General features: G+C 44.6%; 2 protein-coding genes across 10 annotated transcripts in view; one reads left to right on the forward strand and one right to left on the reverse strand.

The window, feature by feature from the left end:
* The first annotated feature begins 97 nt into the window (after window positions 1–97).
* LOC115761840 (protein MTO1 homolog, mitochondrial) lies at window positions 98–2,479 on the forward strand. Its single transcript, XM_030703825.1, has one exon. The coding sequence runs from the start codon at window positions 379–381 to the stop codon at window positions 2,377–2,379; it is 2,001 nt and encodes a 666-aa protein (XP_030559685.1). The 5' UTR covers window positions 98–378; the 3' UTR covers window positions 2,380–2,479.
* A 3,325-nt stretch (window positions 2,480–5,804) lies between these two features.
* Window positions 5,805–21,169, reverse strand: part of LOC115761741 (protein enabled homolog) — a 98,264-nt gene continuing 82,899 nt past the window's right edge. For 2 of the 9 annotated variants that reach the window (XM_030703645.1, XM_030703636.1), the window contains exons 12-13: window positions 10,692–11,474; window positions 7,484–10,218 (exon numbers count right to left, since the gene is read on the reverse strand). In XM_030703645.1, coding sequence (XP_030559505.1) covers window positions 8,186–10,218; window positions 10,692–11,474 — 2,816 coding nt within the window. In that variant the 3' untranslated portion in view covers window positions 7,484–8,185. Of the gene's footprint in view, window positions 7,444–7,478; window positions 10,219–10,691; window positions 11,475–21,169 lie in introns of those variants that run through there. The other 7 variants (XM_030703683.1, XM_030703694.1, XM_030703666.1 and 4 more) reach the window with 6 other exon arrangements.

The raw sequence follows: 21,169 nt of genomic DNA on the forward strand, positions 1-21,169 counted from the left end.
CACCAGTGAGAAAGTTCTAAGCACTTAAGTACAATGAATGAATTTTTACTCTATCATGTTTGAATGAAATTCTTAAATTTAATTAAGAAACGTTGTTTTAAATAATTTAAAACATATACTGGCTGCCAAACAACGTTAAGAGCTTGTGAATGATATAAACTTATAGCATGAGAATTATCAATAATATTTATTCAAGGATTTCCAACAATGATAAACAAAATATAGTTAAAAAGGATCAATAATAATAAACCTTTTACACAACAAACAAAACGCTAGACGGAATTAAAAAGGTATCGAGCCAGCAAGAAGAACTATGGAAATAATTCCTTTAAATTACAGAAGTAACTTTACACAATATCCAACACTAGTTTTTTATTGATGCTAATAATGCAGCAGCTGCGTTATTGCGTGAGCCGAGGATGGGCATGGAACCGGCTGTACTCCTCGAAGGCACAATCAGATGTTTATGATGTGGTTGTCATTGGAGGCGGGCATGCCGGTACAGAGGCGTGTGCAGCTGCTGCCCGCATGGGCGCTCGCACATTGTTGCTGACCCATAAACTGGACACAATTGGTGAGATGTCGTGTAATCCGTCTTTTGGTGGCATTGGAAAGGGACATCTTATGCGTGAAGTGGACGCCCTCGACGGTGTTTGTGCTCGTTGCTGTGATGTTTCCGGTGTTCACTATAAAGTGCTAAATAAGCGCCGCGGACCGGCAGTGTGGGGACCAAGAGCACAGATTGACCGCCAGCTATACAAGCGGGCGGTGCAGCAGGAGTTGTTCAACACCCCAAGCCTGCAGATCCGAGCAGCGGCCGTGGATAATCTTCGAATCGATGCAGATGAAACCGCCAACGGTGGGGCGCGCTGTAATGGAGTACTTTTAAGCAACGGAGAGCTGGTTCACAGTCGCTCGGTGGTGCTCACAACAGGTACTTTTCTGCGTGCGCACATCAACATCGGGCTAGAAGTAAAGGAGGCAGGTCGCATTGGGGATAAGCCCGCCAAGGCGCTCGGCGAGGCTCTGAACAGACTGGGCTTTCGCATGGGTCGCCTGAAGACTGGAACACCGCCGCGTATTGCTAAGAATAGCGTGGACTTTTCCAAATTAGAGAAGCACGAGGCCGACGATCCGCCAACGCCGTTCTCGTTTCTTAATCATGAGGTTTGGCTGTCCGCCTCGGAGCAGCTACCTTGTTATCTGACCTACACGACGCCACGTGTCAATGAAATTGTGCGTGATAATTTGCACGTCAATCGGCATGTCACCGAGGAGGTTACGGGACCGCGCTATTGTCCTTCGATTGAGTCAAAGGTGTTGCGGTTCGGTGCCAGGGTTCACCAGGTTTGGCTAGAACCAGAGGGTTTTGACAGCCCGCTATGTTATCCGCAGGGTATATCGTGCACCCTGCCGCACGCTCAGCAGGTCGAACTGGTGCATGCCATTAAGGGCCTGGAGCAAGCTGAGGTGGTACAGCCCGGTTACGGCGTAGAGTACGATTTCATTGATCCTCGCGAGCTATATCCGACGCTGGAAACGAAGCGCGTGTCGGGCCTTTTCTTCGCCGGTCAGTTGAATGGCACTACAGGCTACGAAGAGGCCGCAGCCCAGGGAATCATAGCAGGGGCGAATGCTGCAGGTAAAACTCGGCACCAGGATGGCCGCCAGCTACATATTAGCCGTACTGAAGGCTACATTGGCGTACTAATCGACGACCTCACCTCTCTGGGCACCAATGAACCGTATCGCATGTTCACCAGTCGAGCTGAGTTCCGACTTTCTCTGCGGCCAGATAACGCCGACATGCGTCTAACGCAGAAGGGCTACCAATTCGGACTGGTCAGTGAGCAGCGCTACCGGCACTTTCAGCAGACGGAGCACAAGCTTAAGACCGGCATAGAGGCGCTGAGGGGCTTGCAGAAGCACAGCAATTTCTGGCGGCAAGCACTGGGCCTGCCACAAGCCAAGGTGTCTATACAGAAATCTGCGTTTGACATGCTTGCTGTGCCTGCAGACAACATTTCGGTTAACCAGCTTATAGATCTGTGTCCAAGCGAGCTAAGCTGGTTACGGGACGACAACGACTTGGCTACAAGACTGAAGATAGAAGCACTCTATTCGTTCTTTGTGGATGAACAGCAGCGTGACGTGGAGGATGTACGACGGGAGGAGAGCTTGTGCATTCCCGGCGACATCGACTATTTCTCCAAATCTCTGAGCTTGTCCAATGAGGAGCGTCAAAAACTGACCCTTATACAGCCACAAACGATTGCCGCAGCCAGCCGCATCCAGGGCGTAACGCCGTCGACAATCCTGCGAATATTAAAGTACGTCAAGAAGGTGGATGTCTTACGTGCATCACAGCATAGTTCATAACGCAATTACTATTATGGGCATTCGCTTTTAAGTTTGATCAATTTTGTTATGTTTGGAATACTTTTCGAATATATAGGTACCTTTACCAAAGTTGAAACTAATTGTCCTATTTTAGTAATTTAGGTATATATTATGCATGAAGGTGAAAAAAAACAGGTTTCTCGCCTTTCCTCCAATTGGGATGGAAAGCGCAGGTAATTTATCAGTATCTCGGGTAAATGACAAATTATTTTGAATGTTATAACTATTTTGAATTCGCACGGATCCCTACTATCAATTGGGATTACAAAAATTATTTGAAAAAAGGTGTTGACCAAAAATCGATTTTTGATGATTTTATGGAATATCTCGGCCAAAAATTGTTCGATTTTAAAATTGTACACCATTTTGGACTCGTAAGGATCAGTACTATCGATTGGCATCAAAAAAGGGACAATCTAAATTTTGACCCAAATCGACCAAAAATCATCACGTTTTTTATCAAAATCGGGGTCGGATCGAAAATCAAAACTTTTTTGATGATTGTTTTGTAATATCTCGGCCAAATAATGTCCGATTTTGGAATTTTATACTATTTTGGACTCGTAATTGTCAGTACTATCAATTGGCATCAAAAGTTTTAAAATCAAAATTTTGACCCAAATCGGCCAAAAAGCAAGGGGTTACATCATGTTTTTTATCGAAATCGGGGTCGGTTCGAAAATCAAAACTTTTTTGATCCTTTTTTTTAATATCTCGGGTAAATATTGTCTGATTTTTAAATGTGATAGCTTTTTGAATTCGTACTGATCCCTACTATTAATTGGCATTCAAACAAATTAAAAATCGATGGCTCCGAAAATGTTTTTGAACAAAAAACGAGTCGTTTATAAAGTCAACCTTTTTTGATGATTTTTTTTGAATATCTCGTTCAAAATATGTTTGATTTTAGAATTTTATACCATTTTGGACTCGTAAGGATCAGTACTATCGATTGTCATAAAAAAAGGGACAATCTAAATTTTGACCCAAATCGATCAAAAATCAAGGGGTTACATCACGATTTTTATCAAAATCGGGTTCGGTTCGAAAATCAAACCTTTTTTGATGATTTTATGGAATATCTCGGCCAAAAATTGTTCGATTTTAAAATTGTACACCATTTTGGACTCGTAAGGATCAGTACTATCGATTGGCATCAAAAAATAGAAAATCTAAATTTTGACCCAAATCGACCAAAATGGCAAGGTTAAATCAAGTTACATCACAATTTTTATCAAAATCGGGTTCGGTTCGAAAATCAAACCATTTTTGATGATTTTTTTTTGAATATCTCGGGCAAATAAAGTCTGATTTTCAAATATTATACCTTTTTGAATTTGTATGCTTTCTGGCGAAATTATGACGTTTGAAAACGACATAGCTCCGCCGCTGATCATGGCGAGTTTTTGTCGTTTTGAAGCGACATAACTCCGCCGCTCTAAAAACGACATATATCCGCGGAAGATATGACGTTTGAAAACGACATAACTCCAATTTTGGACATGTAAGGATCAATACTATCGACTGGATCAATACTATCCGCGGAAGATATGACGTTTGAAAACGACATAGCTCCAATTTTGGACTCGTAAGGATCAATACTATCGACTGGCATCAAAAAATAGAAAATCTAAATTTTGACCCAAATCGACCAAAATGGCAAGGTTAAATCAAGTTACATCACAATTTTTATCAAAAGGGGGTTTGGTTCGAAAATCAAACCTTTTTTGATGATTTTTTGGAATATCTCGGCCAAATAATGTCAGATTTTGAAATTTTATACCATTTTGGACTCGTAAGGATCAGTACTATCGATTGGCATCAAAAAATAGAAAATCTAAATTTTGACCCAAATCGACCAAAATGGCAAGGGGTTACATCACGATTTTTCTCAAAATCGGGGTCGGATCGAAAATCAAAGCTTTTTTGATGATTGTTTTGTAATATCTCGGCCAAAAAATGTCCGAATTTATAATTTTTTACCTTTTTGAATTCGTACGGATCCCTACTATAATTTGGCATTCAAAGAAATTAAAAATCGATTGGTTTAAAAAAGTTGTTGACCAAAAATCGATTTGTTTGTAAAGTCAACTTTTTTTGATGATTTTATGGAATATCTCGGCCAAAAATTGTTCGATTTTAAAATTTTACACCATTTTGGACTCGTAAGGATTAGTACTATCGATTGGCATCAAAAAAGGGACAATCTAAATTTTGACCCAAATCGACCAAAAATCAAGGGGTTACATCACGTTTATTATCAAAATCGGGGTCGGTTCGAAAATCAAAACTTTTTTGATGATTTTTTTTAATATCTCGGGTAAATATTGTCTGATTTTGAAATGTGATACCTTTTTGAATTCGTACTGATCCCTACTATTCATTTAAACAAAAATCGATGGGTTAAAAAAAGTTGTTAACCAAAAATCGATTCGTTTTTAAAGTTACCCTTTCTTGATGATTTTTTGGAAAATCTCGTCAAAATAAAGTCCGGTTTCGAAATTGTATACCATTTTGGACTCGTAAGGATCAGTTCTATTGGGCTTGAGAGTCATTTTAAAAATTATTAAATAAGTTATTTAATTACCAATCGCTTTAGCTTTGAAAAAAAAGACATGATTATAATCTCTTACGTACAGTTTATTCAATAAAATCATAAATGCCTTAAGTAAAGTTGCACAAGATTGTTATAATTTGTTGGATGTGTCAGGCTTTTGTTGCTTGCCACACGTTTGAGATAATTTGTAGTTATTGGATGTGTTGGTTGTTGCACGTTATGTTATTGTTATGATCATACATTCAACTGTTGCTCAAAATATGCTGCTCGATGATCTCTATTTGGAATTGTTGGTTAGCTTAAAAATTATGTTTTACACTTTGTATTCTGTTTTACACACACAACGAAGATTGAGGGAGAAATACGTTTAATTTATGTATTTTGTTTAAGGTTTGTATTTGAAACTATTATGCGTTATTTATTTGCATTCGCATTTTGTGGATTAAGTTTACATATATTTATGCGCACCATTTCATATCCATTGTAGCCGCATGCATTGTATTATCCAAGAACTATTACGATTCCACTAGTTTACAAATTTACACAAATATTACGATCAACAGTTTCTGATAGTTGTTTTTATGCTCTGTTTGACAAACTCACGCTGATTTTAAAACTGCCAACCAAAAATTTCTATTGTTTGTATTTTCAAGTGTTTAATTTCTTTTGCTCATATGAAGTTGCGCATACTATATAGAAAACTGATTTTAAGAACTGATCAAATCGAATCGTGGCGGCAATTTTAAATGCATAACATGTATCAGATTCCATAGACCGGATGTCTTGTAAACTAGTGTTTTTTTTAATAAAAATATTTTCACTTTCAGTTTAACTGATACCTTCATACCCACATCTTAGTTTTATTTAAGTTCTTTTTATAAAGTTGTTTCAATAAGGAAAAGAAAACATGGATTTGCATATGTCGGAATTGGCATGGAAATGCATATTCGGAAAAAGTCTTGCATGCACTCGTAAAGTCCATTTCCACACGATCGCTGCGACAATGATTTATATTTGATTTTTAGATATTAGCGCTTCAAATGGTTAGCCGACGTTCGAATGCTATAACTTGTCAAGTTTTCTTTTTGTTTGTTTTGTTTTATAATATCACAGATTGCTCGAGATTTTTATGCTTAAAAAAATAAATTAAATCTTTATTTTAGGCAATCTCAAACACAAGTACGTTTGGGTGCGAATTGTGAGTAAAGAGCTGAGAGTTAACTAAAACTGGACAACTAGTGAATACCTAGAGGCTTTCAATGTCTTACTTGGATGTCAGGTATTAGCTACTTAACATGTATGCACCGATGAAGCATGAACATGAAATTTAATGGGAATGAGAGCCTTGTTACAATAATATAATTCTTGGGTATGTTTAGGGCTTGCTTAGTTTCGAATATTTGCTAGTTTTTGGTTAGTCTGCATCTGTATCAATTATATGTAAGTGCCCGATGGCAATACTATAAAAATTGTATAAAAACTAAAGGGAACATAATATAGAAATGCGCTTATAAGGGCCAAAAAGTTGCTCACATAAGTGTACGAAAAAAATTCGACAATTTCGAAAAATAATTTAAGCCTTTCGCGATTTTGCTAATCCATTCCAGATTATCCATTTTGATTTGTTTTTGTTTTACCTAAATTTCAGTTCCGTTTTATCCACCTTGTATTTGAGTTCAATTTACATAATACATATACATACATTATCTTTTTCGTTTTCTTTTTCGTACTCTCCAAATCACAATTATTAGCAATTTAAGAATAAAATACAACTATTCAGTATGAATGTTTCGTTTCCGTTTGTATATATAAATTTCTTACGAGCTTTTTAATCTAAATTTTACAACTATCTTTAAATCGCACGGGCTGTCTTCAGAGGGAGACTTTCTATACGCACGCAAACTACATTCAGAGGTTCTTTGAATTAGACAGATTAAGCACATGCCTAAAATTCTTATTGTTTTAATGCGATATAATTCATTTGAGTATCTCACAATATTTATATTTGTATTTATACAATATTAACTTTACATTTCATGCAATTGTAGTTGACCTTTGCACGAATTCCAAACTCTACATCTGCATGGATGTAATCGAGTTGTGGAATTGTGCTGAACTTTGGATAAACATTAGATTGTAACACCGAGAACAAACAAATATGTGATATCTGCTAAGGGGATTTACATGATAGGTATGCATATTAATGTACGTTTATATGGCGGCTTATGCTCCTCATGGCCAATAGTTAATTCTAAGCCGACTATCTTTTTTTTTTAGCGAGCGGGTTCCCTAAAGCTTTAGAAACTCGTCGAGCATCCGCTTGCGCTGTTGATGGAGTGCCCGTTCCGACAGAAGATACATCCCAATATCGCCAAAGTTTTTCATTAGTTAGTTGTTCGAGTTGCTGAACAGTTGGTGTCATAAGGCTGTTGCCTCCTCGGCGGTATTGCCGCGGCCAAGTGTCTGCACCGCACTCTTGTTGTCTTCTAAAACAAAAAATACAATTTTATTAAAACTTTATGGTTCTTACAAATATTTTATGATTATTCATCTTATTGAGAAGTGAGTAAAGTTGTATATAATCTAAATTAATATATTTTCAGTATCTCGCATTTTCCTAGCTTTTACTGCCAGTAGGAGCTATACGATATATAGGTCTGATCCGGTCGGTTCCACCATAGAGAAGGATCTGTGTTTTATGACGATAGCTTAAAGACTGAGAAGCTAGAAACATCCAGATGGAAAGCCGGACACTGCTATATCAACTCAGATGTTTGTCGTAAAAACGTATATGTGTACCTAATACCCTCACAAGGGTAAGAAACTGAGCTGAAAACAAAACAAAAACTGATGCCAAGAAATTGAAATGATAAGAGAACATGAATTATAAACAAAATGATTTATTTGGGCAACTCTAAGCAAACATTTGACAATTAAATAAAAAGAAATCATAATAGATAATAAGTATGTAATAATAATGTTAATAATAAGCATGTATTTAAAAAAACACGGTAATTGTTTTCCACCTAGACGATGATGAGGATGATGCAATACGTTACAAATTATTGTATACTCGTTTATAAATAGGCATTTGGATTAACGGCTAAGTTGAAGGTAGATGTTAACTAGTTTCGATCTCACGAGCTACTCCCAGAAAGTCAGTCGACTTTCCACAAATGATGCAGTAGCTGAATGAAGACACTTCTGTTTCTCTTTGATTAGATAGGATCATCTGGATGCCTCGGCAATAGGCGTGGCACTTGTGGAGACCTCGTCAGCAGCAGCAGGCGCTGCTGCCGGCGCAATATTCGCGCTGCCGCTGTTGGTGCTGCTGCTCACCACCGGCGGGGAGTTGCTGCCACTTGTGGTGGACGTGACCGCGCTGCCACCGGACACACATGTCGCGTCGTCCGGCGAGAGCTTGGCTCGCTGTGTTGGTTCTGGCTGCTCTGACTGCTCCTGCTTGCTGGCAGGCGGCGTACAGGCAGCCAGAACCTTTGGGCAGAGCTCCGCACTGCTATTACCTTGTGGGCCGCCGGTTGCCGCTCCAGCTCCAGCTCCGGCTCCGGCTGCCGAGCTGCTCGAGTTGTTGGTGTTGGTGTTCGCGTTGCTGCTGCTGTTGTTGTTGTCCGTATTGGGCGGACTGGCGCTACGGCGTGACGCATTCTCCGGCGAGCTGTCCGGCAGCAGCGTCTTTTCCTGGCTGGCGTTGGCACTCGGCGTGGCCGGCTTCTTTTCGAGAGCCACAGGCGGTGTGGCGCTCTGCAGTGCGTCCTCCTTAACGGCAGTCTGCGGAGTCAGCAACTCCTTGGCTTCCGTGGGCCCGTTGGACTCAATCCCGTTCAGCTCATGTGCAGCGGATGTGCTGTTGCTGGCGCTCGACTGCGCCTGGTTGCTCGAGTTTGAGTTGGAGCCGGTCAGGTCCAGCGTAGCCGGCTCGTGCGTGTGTGGACCTGCTGCCGGTACGCCGGTCTTCTCTAGCAGCACCGACTGCTGCTGGGCGGCCGCAGCGACGACAGCCGCAATATGGTGGCGCATGGCGTGAGGGCTGTTGGCGGCGCGGGATCCTCCATTGGGCGCCGAGCCGAGTGGCGGCGTAATCTTGGGCGACGTCGGATGAGCTGCGGCGCTTATGGGCTGCTGATGGGCGGCGACGGGCGTCAAGCCGCTGGCAGCCGCCGCTGCGTGTATTGCCGCCAGGTGGCCATGGTGATAGTAGTGGCTCATGGTCGGAATGTGCGAGCTGGCCGTGGGCGTGGACGTCGTCTGAGCCATGCTGCTGGTAGCCACCGTTAGATTGAGGCTGCTGTGTGGCGACGCGGACGTGGCTGCCGTGCTGCTAGCCACTCCGGGACTGGGGCCCGCCGATGAGCTGGCCACAGAGTGCGGCGGCAGCTGGTGCACAGCATGGTGCGGCGAGAGGTGAGCGTGACTCAAATTGAGGCTGTGTGGATGCGGACCCAGGCCCAGGGCAGCGGCTGCCGAAAAGCCGGGATGTGTAAGGCCGGCCGCACCAGGATGTCCGGCCAGGCCCATGGCTGCCTGCTGTAAATGATGCTGCAGATTGGTTGGCCCGTGTCCAGGCAGCGAGGGCATGCCGGGCATGCCTAGGTTGAGGCCCATAGGGCTCTGGCGCTGCGCATTGGCCGCCGCCGCGTGATAGTGCGACATGCTAGAGAGACTGTGCAGGCCGCCGGGCGGGCCACGCAGGCCCAGGCTGATGTGCGGTATCATGGAGCCGAGCAGGTTGCGGTTGAGCGGCGCGTACAGCTGGTTAGAGTAGTGATGCGTAACATTGAGCATTTGCTGGCGTTCCCGCTCCCTGGCCTCACGCTCCTCCTCGCGCATTTTACGCTCGCGCGCCTCCTTCTCCTTCTGTTCCTTCTCGCGCTGCTCCTTTTCGCGCTGCTCACGTTCCCGCTCGCGCTGTTCGCGTTCTCTTTCGCGCTGTTCCTTTTCACGCTGCTCGCGCAGTTCGCGTTCCTTTTCGCGCTGCATTTCACGCTCGCGCTCCTCTTCGCGCGCCAGACGCGCCCGGTGCTCCTCTTCCAGCTTGATTCTGTCGTGCATTGCCGGCGAAATGCCCAGAGCTGCGCCCGGCATCATCGAGTACAGATGTGAATAGGGCGATGCCATCGGCGGGTACAGTGCCGCCGCGTGCGGATGCGTGTGATGCCCGCTAGCCGCCCGGAACAGCTGATAGCGATGCTCCAAGTACAGCGGATCCGAGTAGGGCAGACCCGCCGCCGGATTCAGAAATGCTGTAAAAATAGAAATCGATGAGTCATTAGTTGTCATTAGTCATTAGTTATGCATGCATTATTTATCAGTGAAACTAGGATTTGAGTTATGAACTGAACTAATCATGAATTTAAAGCAATCACACTCGCCGATCAAGTCTGATTTAAATCATTAAAATCCTCCGATTCCATTAAATCGATAAAAATCGAAATCGATATCGATATATTGCTAGCCAGAGACAAGAAATTTAATATTGTGGACATCCAGATATATTGATTGGATATTGGAAATAAAAGGCTTTATTTTAGACTACAAGTTATAATCGAAAATTCTTACTTCCGAGAAATCCTATTTAAATTTCTAAACCAGACGATTAAACATTTTACTCATATGTCTTCGGTCGTGACTAACCTGACCTTTGAACTATACAATTTGTTTGATATGTTCAAAGTTTAGAGCTATCTAAAGGAATCGGATTTCTGGTCGTGCTTACCTGCTGGGGGAATGCCGGGCAGGCCGGCAAAGTGCGAGTAGGCCTCCAGGGGGAAGGCACCTGCCGGATGCATGAGCCGCTCATCGGATCTGTAGGGCTGAAAGCCGCTGCGCGCCAGCAGCTCCGGCTGCATGGCTGCCGCCTGCGGCGTGTGACTGAGCCGTGCCATTTTCTCTGGCGGCTGCGGCGAAGGCGGCGAACGTTTCTTGTTGGCAGCGAGGCGATCCTCGACAGCGACGCCGCCAGACGAAACCCCACCGCGTCCGGCCACCGAGTTGAGCGCCACAGGTCCGGGTCCGGCGTTGGGCGGCGGCTGGGCAGCGGATGTGGGAACGTTGCGCTCTCGGGCTGCCGTGTTGGCGTCATCCTCCTCCTTGATGTCCGCCTGCTTGGCCAGCGTGCGCAGCGCAGCTGCAAACGAGCCACGCGCGCTGGCCGCCGATGCTGCATTGATGGCGCCAGGAGGCACTCCGACGCCCACGCCCGCCAGCTGTTGCTGCACAGCTGCGGCGACTGCCTGTTGATGCGCTTGATGCTGCTGCTGCTGCTGCTGTTGATGCTGCTGCTGCTGCTGATGCTGCTGTTGGGGTGACTGGGCGCCAATATGGTTGGTGGGCAGGGCGTGGTTCAGCAGTGCGCTGTTCGACGTGGGCGGCGCCGGGCTATTCGCAACAGACGCCCCTGGAACGCTGCTAGAGTTTGGCGGCGTCTGCAGATGGTGCGGCACGGGTATGTGGGGAGCTGGGCTGGTAGCCGGTCGCTTCTGTCCAGCCTTGGGCGGCACTGCAAAGGGAGAATCAAAAAAAAAAAGAAGACAGTTAGTTTCCAGCAATCATTTGGTTAGTTCACCAGCTAATCTTCTAGTTGTTGTTTACCCGCTGGATCGAATGATCTGATATAGATTATGTAGAGCAGGTTTCAAGTACACTAACCAACTGCTCCGATACAGATTAGTCACCCAGAAAGGCCTGAAGGAATGTGTGAACATCCTGTGCTAATAACTGATTGATGTCGTTCCGCTTGCAGCAGAGACTCGAAAATTGCGCTTACGCCTCGCTGCATTTGATATGGGGCCCGGGAACGGCAGAGTCCATCGCCGGGTTACCAAAATGCAAATGCGAAGTCCTGAAACTTGAATTTCGGACACGGACACGGACATGGACATGGGCAGCGTCCTGTCCACGCTGTCCACGTAACTCGTTCTTTTGAGAACCTCTGTTCACGGCGCAAATTGCACGCCCAACGAGTTTATCGATTCTTGTTGCTCGTTTCGCTCGGGCCAAATTGCTTTCAGATATGACAACCACGCCCCGTTGCTCCGCCCCTTTCAGGTCAGCGACAGCAGCAACACAGGTGCCTTCTGTGTCCCGACTCGCATTCAATGCCAGAATGGAATTTGCTGAGCTTGGCGACGCCGCCGACAATGAAAGCCATTTGTCGCGTTCGTCGTGCACAACGGCAACTGGATTTCATCATCATCATCCTCTGGATCATAATCCTCGCTGGCCAGAATCTTATTGTCTTCAGTATTTAAAGTGTACACAGTTCCTTTGTTCTTTGAGTACACCTGTACATATTTCCGAAAACTATATCTAACTAGTTTAATGTGCTTCTGTTGTCATTAATTAAATAGTTATAGCTTGCTGGCATAAGAAACTTTAGAGTAAGGGGGAACAGGTGCTGGCTCCATAAAAGAAATTCGTTTTCGATTTTTTTTATTCGTTTTATTGAGTAGAATGTGGCTCGAATCGACAAAAGTCTGGTCACCGAATCGTAGAAGTTTTCATTAAATGCACGAAATGCATTCAAGGATTTTTATGTGCGTGCCTCGCAAATGCAGCCGGGCGCAAAGCCTGCGCCTGCCTGTCCCCGGGTGCAGATGCTGCTGGCGGTGGCGTTGCCATCCGACAGGGGGAACAACAACAGCAACAACGGTTGCCTAAGCTCCTGGCTGGATTGGTTGCACTGGTTGAAACTCCACGCGCGAGGGGGGACGGGGACGGACAAGGGCACGGGTACTCTGGGTAGGCAAATTTACCGATGGACGGCAGCAGGAGGGTCACGGCGTGAGAAAGGGATGATGCACGAGGCATGTGCTGCATGTGTATTTACCAAACTAAACCGAAATAATGCCCGAAACTGCTGCAGCAACAGCAACAACAACAACAACCCGTTCTCGGCTACAACAATAAAATGCAAACGACTGCAAAAGCGACTGAGTCCCGATCCGTGCCCCTGCCCCAGCCCCAGCCCCAGCCCCTGTCCCCTGTCCCCGTCCCTGTCCGTGTCCGTAGCCGTTGCGGGGCTCACAAACCAAACAAAGGCGCCTCCGCCGATTTCGATGCCAATGCCGCCGTATTTGCCAGTTTGCCTAACTGCGTGTGGGTCGACCTGGGATCTGGGAGCTTCAGAGCTGGCTGCCAACTGCTGACGCTGGGTGGGGCAGCCAGCAGATTCTCGGTTCAGCTCTGCTCTCGACGCTCTTGTTTGCCATGAAATGCCTGTTTGTTTGCATGGGTTTTGTGTACTTCAACATGGCCGACGCTGTAGTCCCTCGACATCGCCTCCCGCTCCCGCTACCCCTTCCCATGCCAATGCCCATGCCCATCTCCAACCACCCATGTGGCTTGGCGCCCTGCTCTGGTTTCGCATTGGGCGGCGATTTGCAAGCATCAGCGATATTTGCCGAATTTAATCAGAACACCAACAGGAGAGTGCCCCAGCTTGACGCAACGTGCCTCAACTCGACTCGACTCGACTCTTAAAGGCTGAATTCCAGGCTGTTCCATCAATATTTTGCCAACAGTTTTGCCCTTTTGTTGTGTCAGCGTAAACTATTTGCGTTTTTTTGACAAACCCATATAGACCTGAGATGACAGATTTCACAATTTTTTTTGTCGGATTATGCAATCGTTTATGCTCAGGTTGCCCTAGACATCACATTCCCAAAGTGTCCATACGACTGTATGGACATTCAATATATTGTAATTTTAACTCTACTGACGACTTAGTTCTTTCGTCTTACAAGCTTGGGGTTCGAATATTTCAAAATCCCATCTGAGTGCTCAATATCCCGGCAAATGCATTCGCACATATTCCACACGCTCAGTTTAAATGAAAATTACTTTTAGATTTTTTTTGTGCAAATTGTATTCTTAGTTGTACTTAATTTTGTGTGTAAAGTGAATTTATTTTCGATCGAGTTGCCAGCATCGAGACTTGATCTGTGGCCAAATTTCGCTCGACTTGTTTTGGCTTATTGACTCGCCAAATGCTTGTCGGTTAATTTGTCCATGCAAATGCAATTTGCGCAAAGTCAATTAAATGGCCAAACCCAAACCACATAAAACAAATCATAACTGCCAATAAATAAACGTTGAATAAATTAGGCACACTCCAGTCTGTGAATCCTGTTGCTGTTGTTGTTGTTGTTGTCATTGCATTTGGTTCAATGCTGCAAAATTGGTTTTCTCGCTCGGGTAAATTAAAATGTCACCACTCGAATGGCCAAAATGTAAGCACCGAGCAGACAACCGACTAACCAACCGACCGACCAACCGACTGACTATCCAGCGATTCACATTTACACAACCACATAAACATTGAGCAGCCCCCGCCCTCTGACCCCAGCCGCACCCGCACACATTTAAATAGTAGTTGCCAGCATTGAATTCCTTTGTGCCAGCGGATGGGTCACGGATGCGGTGGGGCGATGTCGGGGTACCCCGGGGGCAGTCGCCGGTTGCATGCGATTATTCTACCACAACTAATTACAGTGGCAAACGGCAAACGGCGAGGCTGCCCCTCGTGCCGCTGCCTGCTCCTGTGGCCAGGACATGTTTAGGTCAGCCGCAGCACATGCACAAGGAGTGCAATCGAGCGGAGTATGAATAATTTATTTAATAAATACATTCACAATTAAATCAATTGCAAATTTGTGAGTGCCATTAGGAATGCGGCATGAGGCATGTGGCATGCGGCATGTGGCAAGTAGCAAGTGGCAAATAGGCGTGGGCCCATTATCGACCCCTGGTTGCAATAATCTAAAATTCAAGTGCTGCCAAAATTAGTAGGATATAAAAGCTTAGAATGCTCCAGTTGCGAGTACTCGAGTAGGACACAAAAATGTAATCAGAATTAGAATATTCCCTCAAGTAGTTGAAGTTAAGAAAAGTGCTCTTCAAGAAGAAACAGCAGAACGAGGAGGCACGTTCGAGTCCTAGGATAGATAAGTCTATAGTTGACGCTATATTTACCATATATCACAAGCAAATTTTAAATCGTGTTTAGTATACTTTAAGAGCATGTTGATCTATTGCAATTTATAGCATGTATCCCTAAGATCCAGATAACATTGTAACCACACTCTACTTTCACAGTCTTTCGCATGGTGGGATCAGCAAGTGCTGATCGCATCTGAAACTGAATTGATGAAAGAACATATCTGACTGGAACTTAGTCACAGACAGGCTGTCTGTATGCAATAGCTAAGCTAAGTAAACAAACATATGTTCTTCTATATTTATGTACTTGTAATCAGCTCATAAGCTGAAGGAGAGGAGGCTGTGAGCTTGGAAATGGACTTGGTCAACATGCGAACATGGTTCTAAATTAATTATAAATTGAGCTGTGTGTACGTGTGTGTGTGTGTGTGAGTGGTATGCAGTATTGCGGACTTCGCTGCAGTGGAGTGAACGAACCGTCAACTGCTTCAAGCTGGCTGCGACTGCGGTTTCATATGCAATTATTTGTCGTCACGACGGAGGCGGCCACGTCGACAGCAGCTGCCGTTTCGGATGGGAGCCGGTCAGCAGAGTGGGCCCCAGGCCCCTCAATGGGAAGCAGCAGCAGGCTAACCAAGTGCCCCTACAGGCACACCTCCGTCTCGGTCTCCGTGCACGGCACGGCACAGCAACTTGGCCGGGCCCAGAGTTTGGTTAGTTTGCAGCTCATGCATTAATTATTGTTGGGCTGTTGCGGTCAACATGGTCACATGGTCACATGGTCACATGGCCACATGGCCACATGGCCAAATGGCTGCCCGGTCACATGGCACTGCTGCAATCGAACGGTTGCCCACTAAAGCAAGGCGCTCGCCGGGCCGCCAATAGATGCCCTGGCTGGTTATAGCATGGGCACCGCAGTAACCGAATCCCGTCTAAAGCATCGCAACGGGCGCACAAATGCTGCCATCAATTTTGGCTGCCATTCTCAGCGGTTGCTGCCTGGGAGAGGGAATGCGAGTGGGAATGGAAGTGGAAGTATGACTGGGAATGGGGCTGCACACACGCCTACATTTAACTAACTGAAATTGGCAAATTTTCAGATGCAGCAGCAGGGGATCATAATATGATTGCATGCCCAGCCACGCACACACATATGTGAGTGTTCAATATATGCCGGCAAGCGCAACTGTTAACCAAACAAAACAACAATAAATATGCATAATAATTTCATACATTAAATCTTGCCGTAGCACTGTTGCGGTTCTCGACACCCTACACCCTATACCCTATACCATACTCCGCGTCCAGGTCCCGTTGCCTAGCAGCTGACGGTGGGGCGGTGAGGCACAAAAGACGACACAGTCGCCGTGTATATCATTTACCGCACATAACAAGGACTAACCTGGAGTTTGGACCAAAATGAATAATATAATCGAAACTAAATGCAATTAGCATTAAAATTTTACGAATTACGCAAAACACCTGACAACACATAAACAACGTGGCGGGCATGTTGACTATGTGGACAGCAGCTCATTTCCCTGCTTAATCTGTATTTATACAGGGTATTTGTTTGCGCACTATTGTAGCCTCTAGTTTCTGTTTAGCCTTTCGAAATATTTGAACGTGGGCAAATTACATTATTTTCCGCGTCATAAATTAGAATTCAATTTTTTAATAGAATTTATGTGAATCCTTCTAATGGATAGAAGGTAGAGTATTGACCAAGTCTCTGTGAGCGGGTCACACTCAAAAGCTAGATACTTTACCATACGCAGATCGAGTTTTTCATTATGCTCTTTCAATATATTCACAAACACAAAAATTAAGTTTTTTAAAGATCGGACTATAAACTCCGATGGCTTTTTAAGAATACCCTTAGCCGTTAGTGGGAGAGCCAAGTGAAAAAGCATAGCTGCTGCGTAATAACTATATTTAGAATTTAAACTTGACATAAAACAAATCTAGGATATAGAATATATAGATAGTTTTCCCTCTGAGCTGATTGGAGAATACGAAATCAGTGTAGTTAAGCAACTTAACTATAGCCGAGCATTCACAACAAATATATGCATATGCATATGCCCCACAATGTATTAGACAAACTAATATCCCTGCAACACGTGGGCTTAATAACCTTATCGCCTGGAAGATAAAGAGGCGGGCCATAAGCGAAACAAAAATATAGCGAGCATTTGTTTCGTAATTATAAAACCCTTTCTATCAGAACATTAATTAATTCCTGGAATGGAAGATAGGCTTTAGGTTTTATCGCTGCAAATGCATTTCAAAAATATTTTGCAGTGTATTCTCCATATGTACAGATATACGCAAGTTTCAAACGTACCATGAACATAATTTCAGGTCTAGAATTTGATAGACTTTCCGGATATTATCGGGCATTTAATTTTATATATAATTGCAGGGTTCAGTTGATATTTCTGCATATATGCTCTGAATATGTGCCTGTACATAGAAATTTATCTATAATTAATGTGCCACAATGCAAATTTCCCAAGCGAATGGCAGAACAAATGTTCGTTTTGCTTTTGCACTTGGCAATTAATACTTTTCGATGAAAGTCATATAAACAATACGCCCCTGTCAAAGCTCTGACCGAGCTCCGTAAGTAGCAATTAAAACTTGCGTGTCAAATTTACAGCAAAGGGAAAGCAACTGCAAATGTTTTTGTCCAGCTATTAGAATAATTTTATAGAATTTGCTGGCTTGACAATGAAGTGAAGGACCTGCTGAAAAACAGTCCAGGCAGGAGTGCTGATTTTAATTAATTGGAAACCCGAAAGCATTTCAGTTATTTTGTCTTCAAGCGAGCAAATATCGCTCCAGTGCATTCCACAGGACACACAGCGGCAAGGCTCAAGATGCAGACGACACGCAAAAGCAAACAGGAATAAGTTGCAAGAAAAATGTTTGCAAACTTTTGTTTCGCATTCGTACACAATTTAAATACTTTCAGTCACATTCTGGCGAGTCTGCGGCAGCTGCTCTTGGTAAACAAGTGGCCCCAGAATAATAGCTGGGAGCGTGGGCGGGTGCAGGAGATGCCGCACTCCACTCCTGACACTGCGAGAAATTGTGTAGCACAAGCACCGAATTCCTGCATAGGTGACTGCGACTCCTGCTGCTGCTGCTGCTGCTGTTTGCGGGTTGTCCTTGCTGTCTGTTGTCTGTTGGTGGCCCATTGCCATTGCTCGACAATGTCTGCGGCATGTCCACAATGCAGGAATTCCACACTGAAATTCCCCGCACGCGCGCTAAGAAATGCACAACTTCATAGCATTCCAAGTGCAAAACGCATTCATGGCGAGCATAAATGAAATTCCAGCCAGGACCAAACAAATGAGTCCCTCGCCTGGCCATGGCACAAAAGCCAACCTACAAGCAGCACAAGAAGCTGCCTTCAGCGTGAACTGGCCTGAACTGAGCTGTTAAGTGTAAACATGCGCAAAGCTAACTGGTGGCTGCATAATTCCAGGTTTATACTCAGGATTTGGCAATGTGTTTGACAGGACCTACCAGGACTACTTTAACATTTACGTCTATAAAATCTACATCCTATAAAATTAGGAATATTTTCATTTTTGAAAAGCTTAAATTATCAAAGGAATTGCTCAATTATGGGATTACCTGGAATATGCACATGTTTCATACATTTCTGATGAATTGCCTTTCTTACACAATTTTGCATGATCCCATTTGTCAGCTGGTATACAATCAATGCACTTTTATATTAGGGATCATCAATAATATTACGCATCTGTACATCAACAAGCAATTCTAGATTGCGACTCGTCTGTCGATACGGATTTAGAATATGCATAGACAGTCGTAAGGTCACATATGTCTTACTCTGCCCTTAGTACCCTTGTGAATAGAGCATCAAATGAAGGCAGTTCAAGTGCCTAATGCAGCCATGTGCTGGGAATATATTGAGGACTACCCTGAAGGATGCACAGGATTGTCTATGTGTGGATATGTGACATGGTGTGTGTCCAGGGCTGTGCTAAGACGTGCAGAGGAAATGCCACGCCTGACGAGCCAAAAGACCCAACTTGGGCTTCAACTGCAACTTCAACTTTGACATCATGTGTGGGTGTGTGTGTGTGGGTGTGTGTTACATGCTGTGAATCGCACAAGTCCTTCAATTCGCTCAAAGACCCAGCTGGGAGTTGACATGCAGCCCAAGTCCTTGAGACCTCAACGCGCCTCACATGTCTACTTTCATGTAAGTGCATATGCATCCGTATCTTTAGCTCCCTATCCTCTCTTCCTCTTACTCTTTCTATCTATCTATCTATCTGCTAGTGTGTGTGTGTGTGCAGGCCACATGGAATGGTTAGGCGATAAGCGCACGCAGAGTTTGAATTCGAGTTTCTGGTTAACCCGTAACGCCTTTAGTCACGCCTTTGTTTTGCTTTCCGCTTTGGTCCTGGCTCTAACAATTGTGGGGTTGAGTCGTTGTTGTTTGTTCTACTTGCTTCTGTTATCCTGATCAGCTTAAGGCTCAACTCTTTTTGTTCACACTGGACTTGCACTTGGCTGTTGAGCTGCTGTGCATCAACGACGCGGCATAGTCATGGCAGGGTCCAACGAGAGACCCGTAAAGAGCTCTCATTGTCACCTTTTCGCTTGGATTAGCCCATAAAAATCCTTCAGCTTCAGTTAACTTCGAATGGGAAATACTTACAGTAGCTGCCATTTGTTAGCGTATCTTTACACAGAATTCAAATGAAAACTCACCTGAAATGATAAATAAGATTGGGAAACGAAATTAGTATTTTATTTCTAAGGATATATTCGAGTTTACATGTCTTAAGATAAATTAATACTTATGAAATGAGAATGTTTAATTTAAAGTCAAGAAATATGTGTCCCATTATTTAGATACAAATACCCAATTTTATAGAATATCAAGATATAATAGCAAAGTCTATAAGGAGGTCTTTAGTACTGATTGTTTTTAGGGGAGATTAGGAGCAAATGCTTAAATGGGAAGCAACTTATTTGTGTCGCATTCAAAACTAAACACAATTGTCCAGCTGAAATCTGTTTAATCCCATTGAGTGTATTTCGTGATGGATTGCCATCAATTCACCCTTAATAGGCCCAATGAGCGCGAAACATAAACCAAAACCGAGAAAAAGACCGGGACCGAGACCGAATCCATATCCAAATCTTAGACTGAATTTGTGCCCGACTAATTCCGCAAATCCCTGCAAATGCTTCACAGGATTTTTGGCATCGAATTGGTTTCCCTTTTATGACCACACAAGCTGACGCCGTCAGTAGCCGCATCAGCATTCGCAGCCTTTTATGCACATTGTAATGCCTAATTTTGTTGCGAATCCACAAGCCAGCCCAAGGGTAGCTACTAGCTAGCCAGCATGCAGAGCGGCCCAAAAACCCGCACACAAAGACCAAGCCGGCAAAGGCGACAACCAACAGACGACGACAACGACGACGACGACGAGCACTTTGTTAATCCCGTATTTATGCGCAATTACGTATTTTTCGCATTAGTCAGCCAAGCAGTCAGCAAGACGCAACGAGTCGAGTCGAGTCGACTGGAGTCGGCAAAGCGACAACGAGGACGAGGACGACAACGACAACGAGATGGAGGGAGAGTGCGAGTGCGAGTGCGACCCTTGTGGGTTGTCGTCCTTTGAGCCCGCCTGCCAGCATGCACCCTCTGCCCTGACCGTTTATCCTTTGCGCTCTTCAGGCATGGCAATCGCCACGTTGTGGCTGCGGCCACGTCCCGGCACCAGCTCCGGCTCCGGCTCTGCCCGCCTTTTCTTCTGGCTTAGCACAGTCGTCTTTGTTGCCGCTGCTCTTTATCTTTTGCAGTGAAAGGCGTTTCTGTTTCGCCTCTGCCATTGACTGCCAGCTGCCGTGTGCTTCCTCCATTTCCATCTCTCTATTTCGTTTCTGCCTGTCTCTGTGTGTGTGTGTGTGTGTGTGTGTGTGTGTGTGTGTCTGCGTCTTTGTTTTTCTCCCCGCCCACTTTGGTTCCCTGCCGTGGCTTGTCTTGTCTTGAGTCATTTACTTTTTACTGCCGCATAATATTGTCCCGATTAGCACAAACACAACGTTTTACCACAAAATCATCATCATTAGTGACGCTAACGCAAACGCCTGGGCTCAGCCCGAGCACGGACACAAACCCGGACCCAGACTAAGACCCAAATGCACAGTGGTACACAACACATTAAAAAGTGTGGAAAGGCATTT

The sequence above is a fragment of the Drosophila novamexicana genome, unplaced genomic scaffold, assembly GCF_003285875.2.
Source record: "Drosophila novamexicana strain 15010-1031.04,08,12 unplaced genomic scaffold, DnovRS2.1 tig00000008-arrow-pilon, whole genome shotgun sequence".
Taxonomy (NCBI): domain Eukaryota; kingdom Metazoa; phylum Arthropoda; class Insecta; order Diptera; family Drosophilidae; genus Drosophila; species Drosophila novamexicana.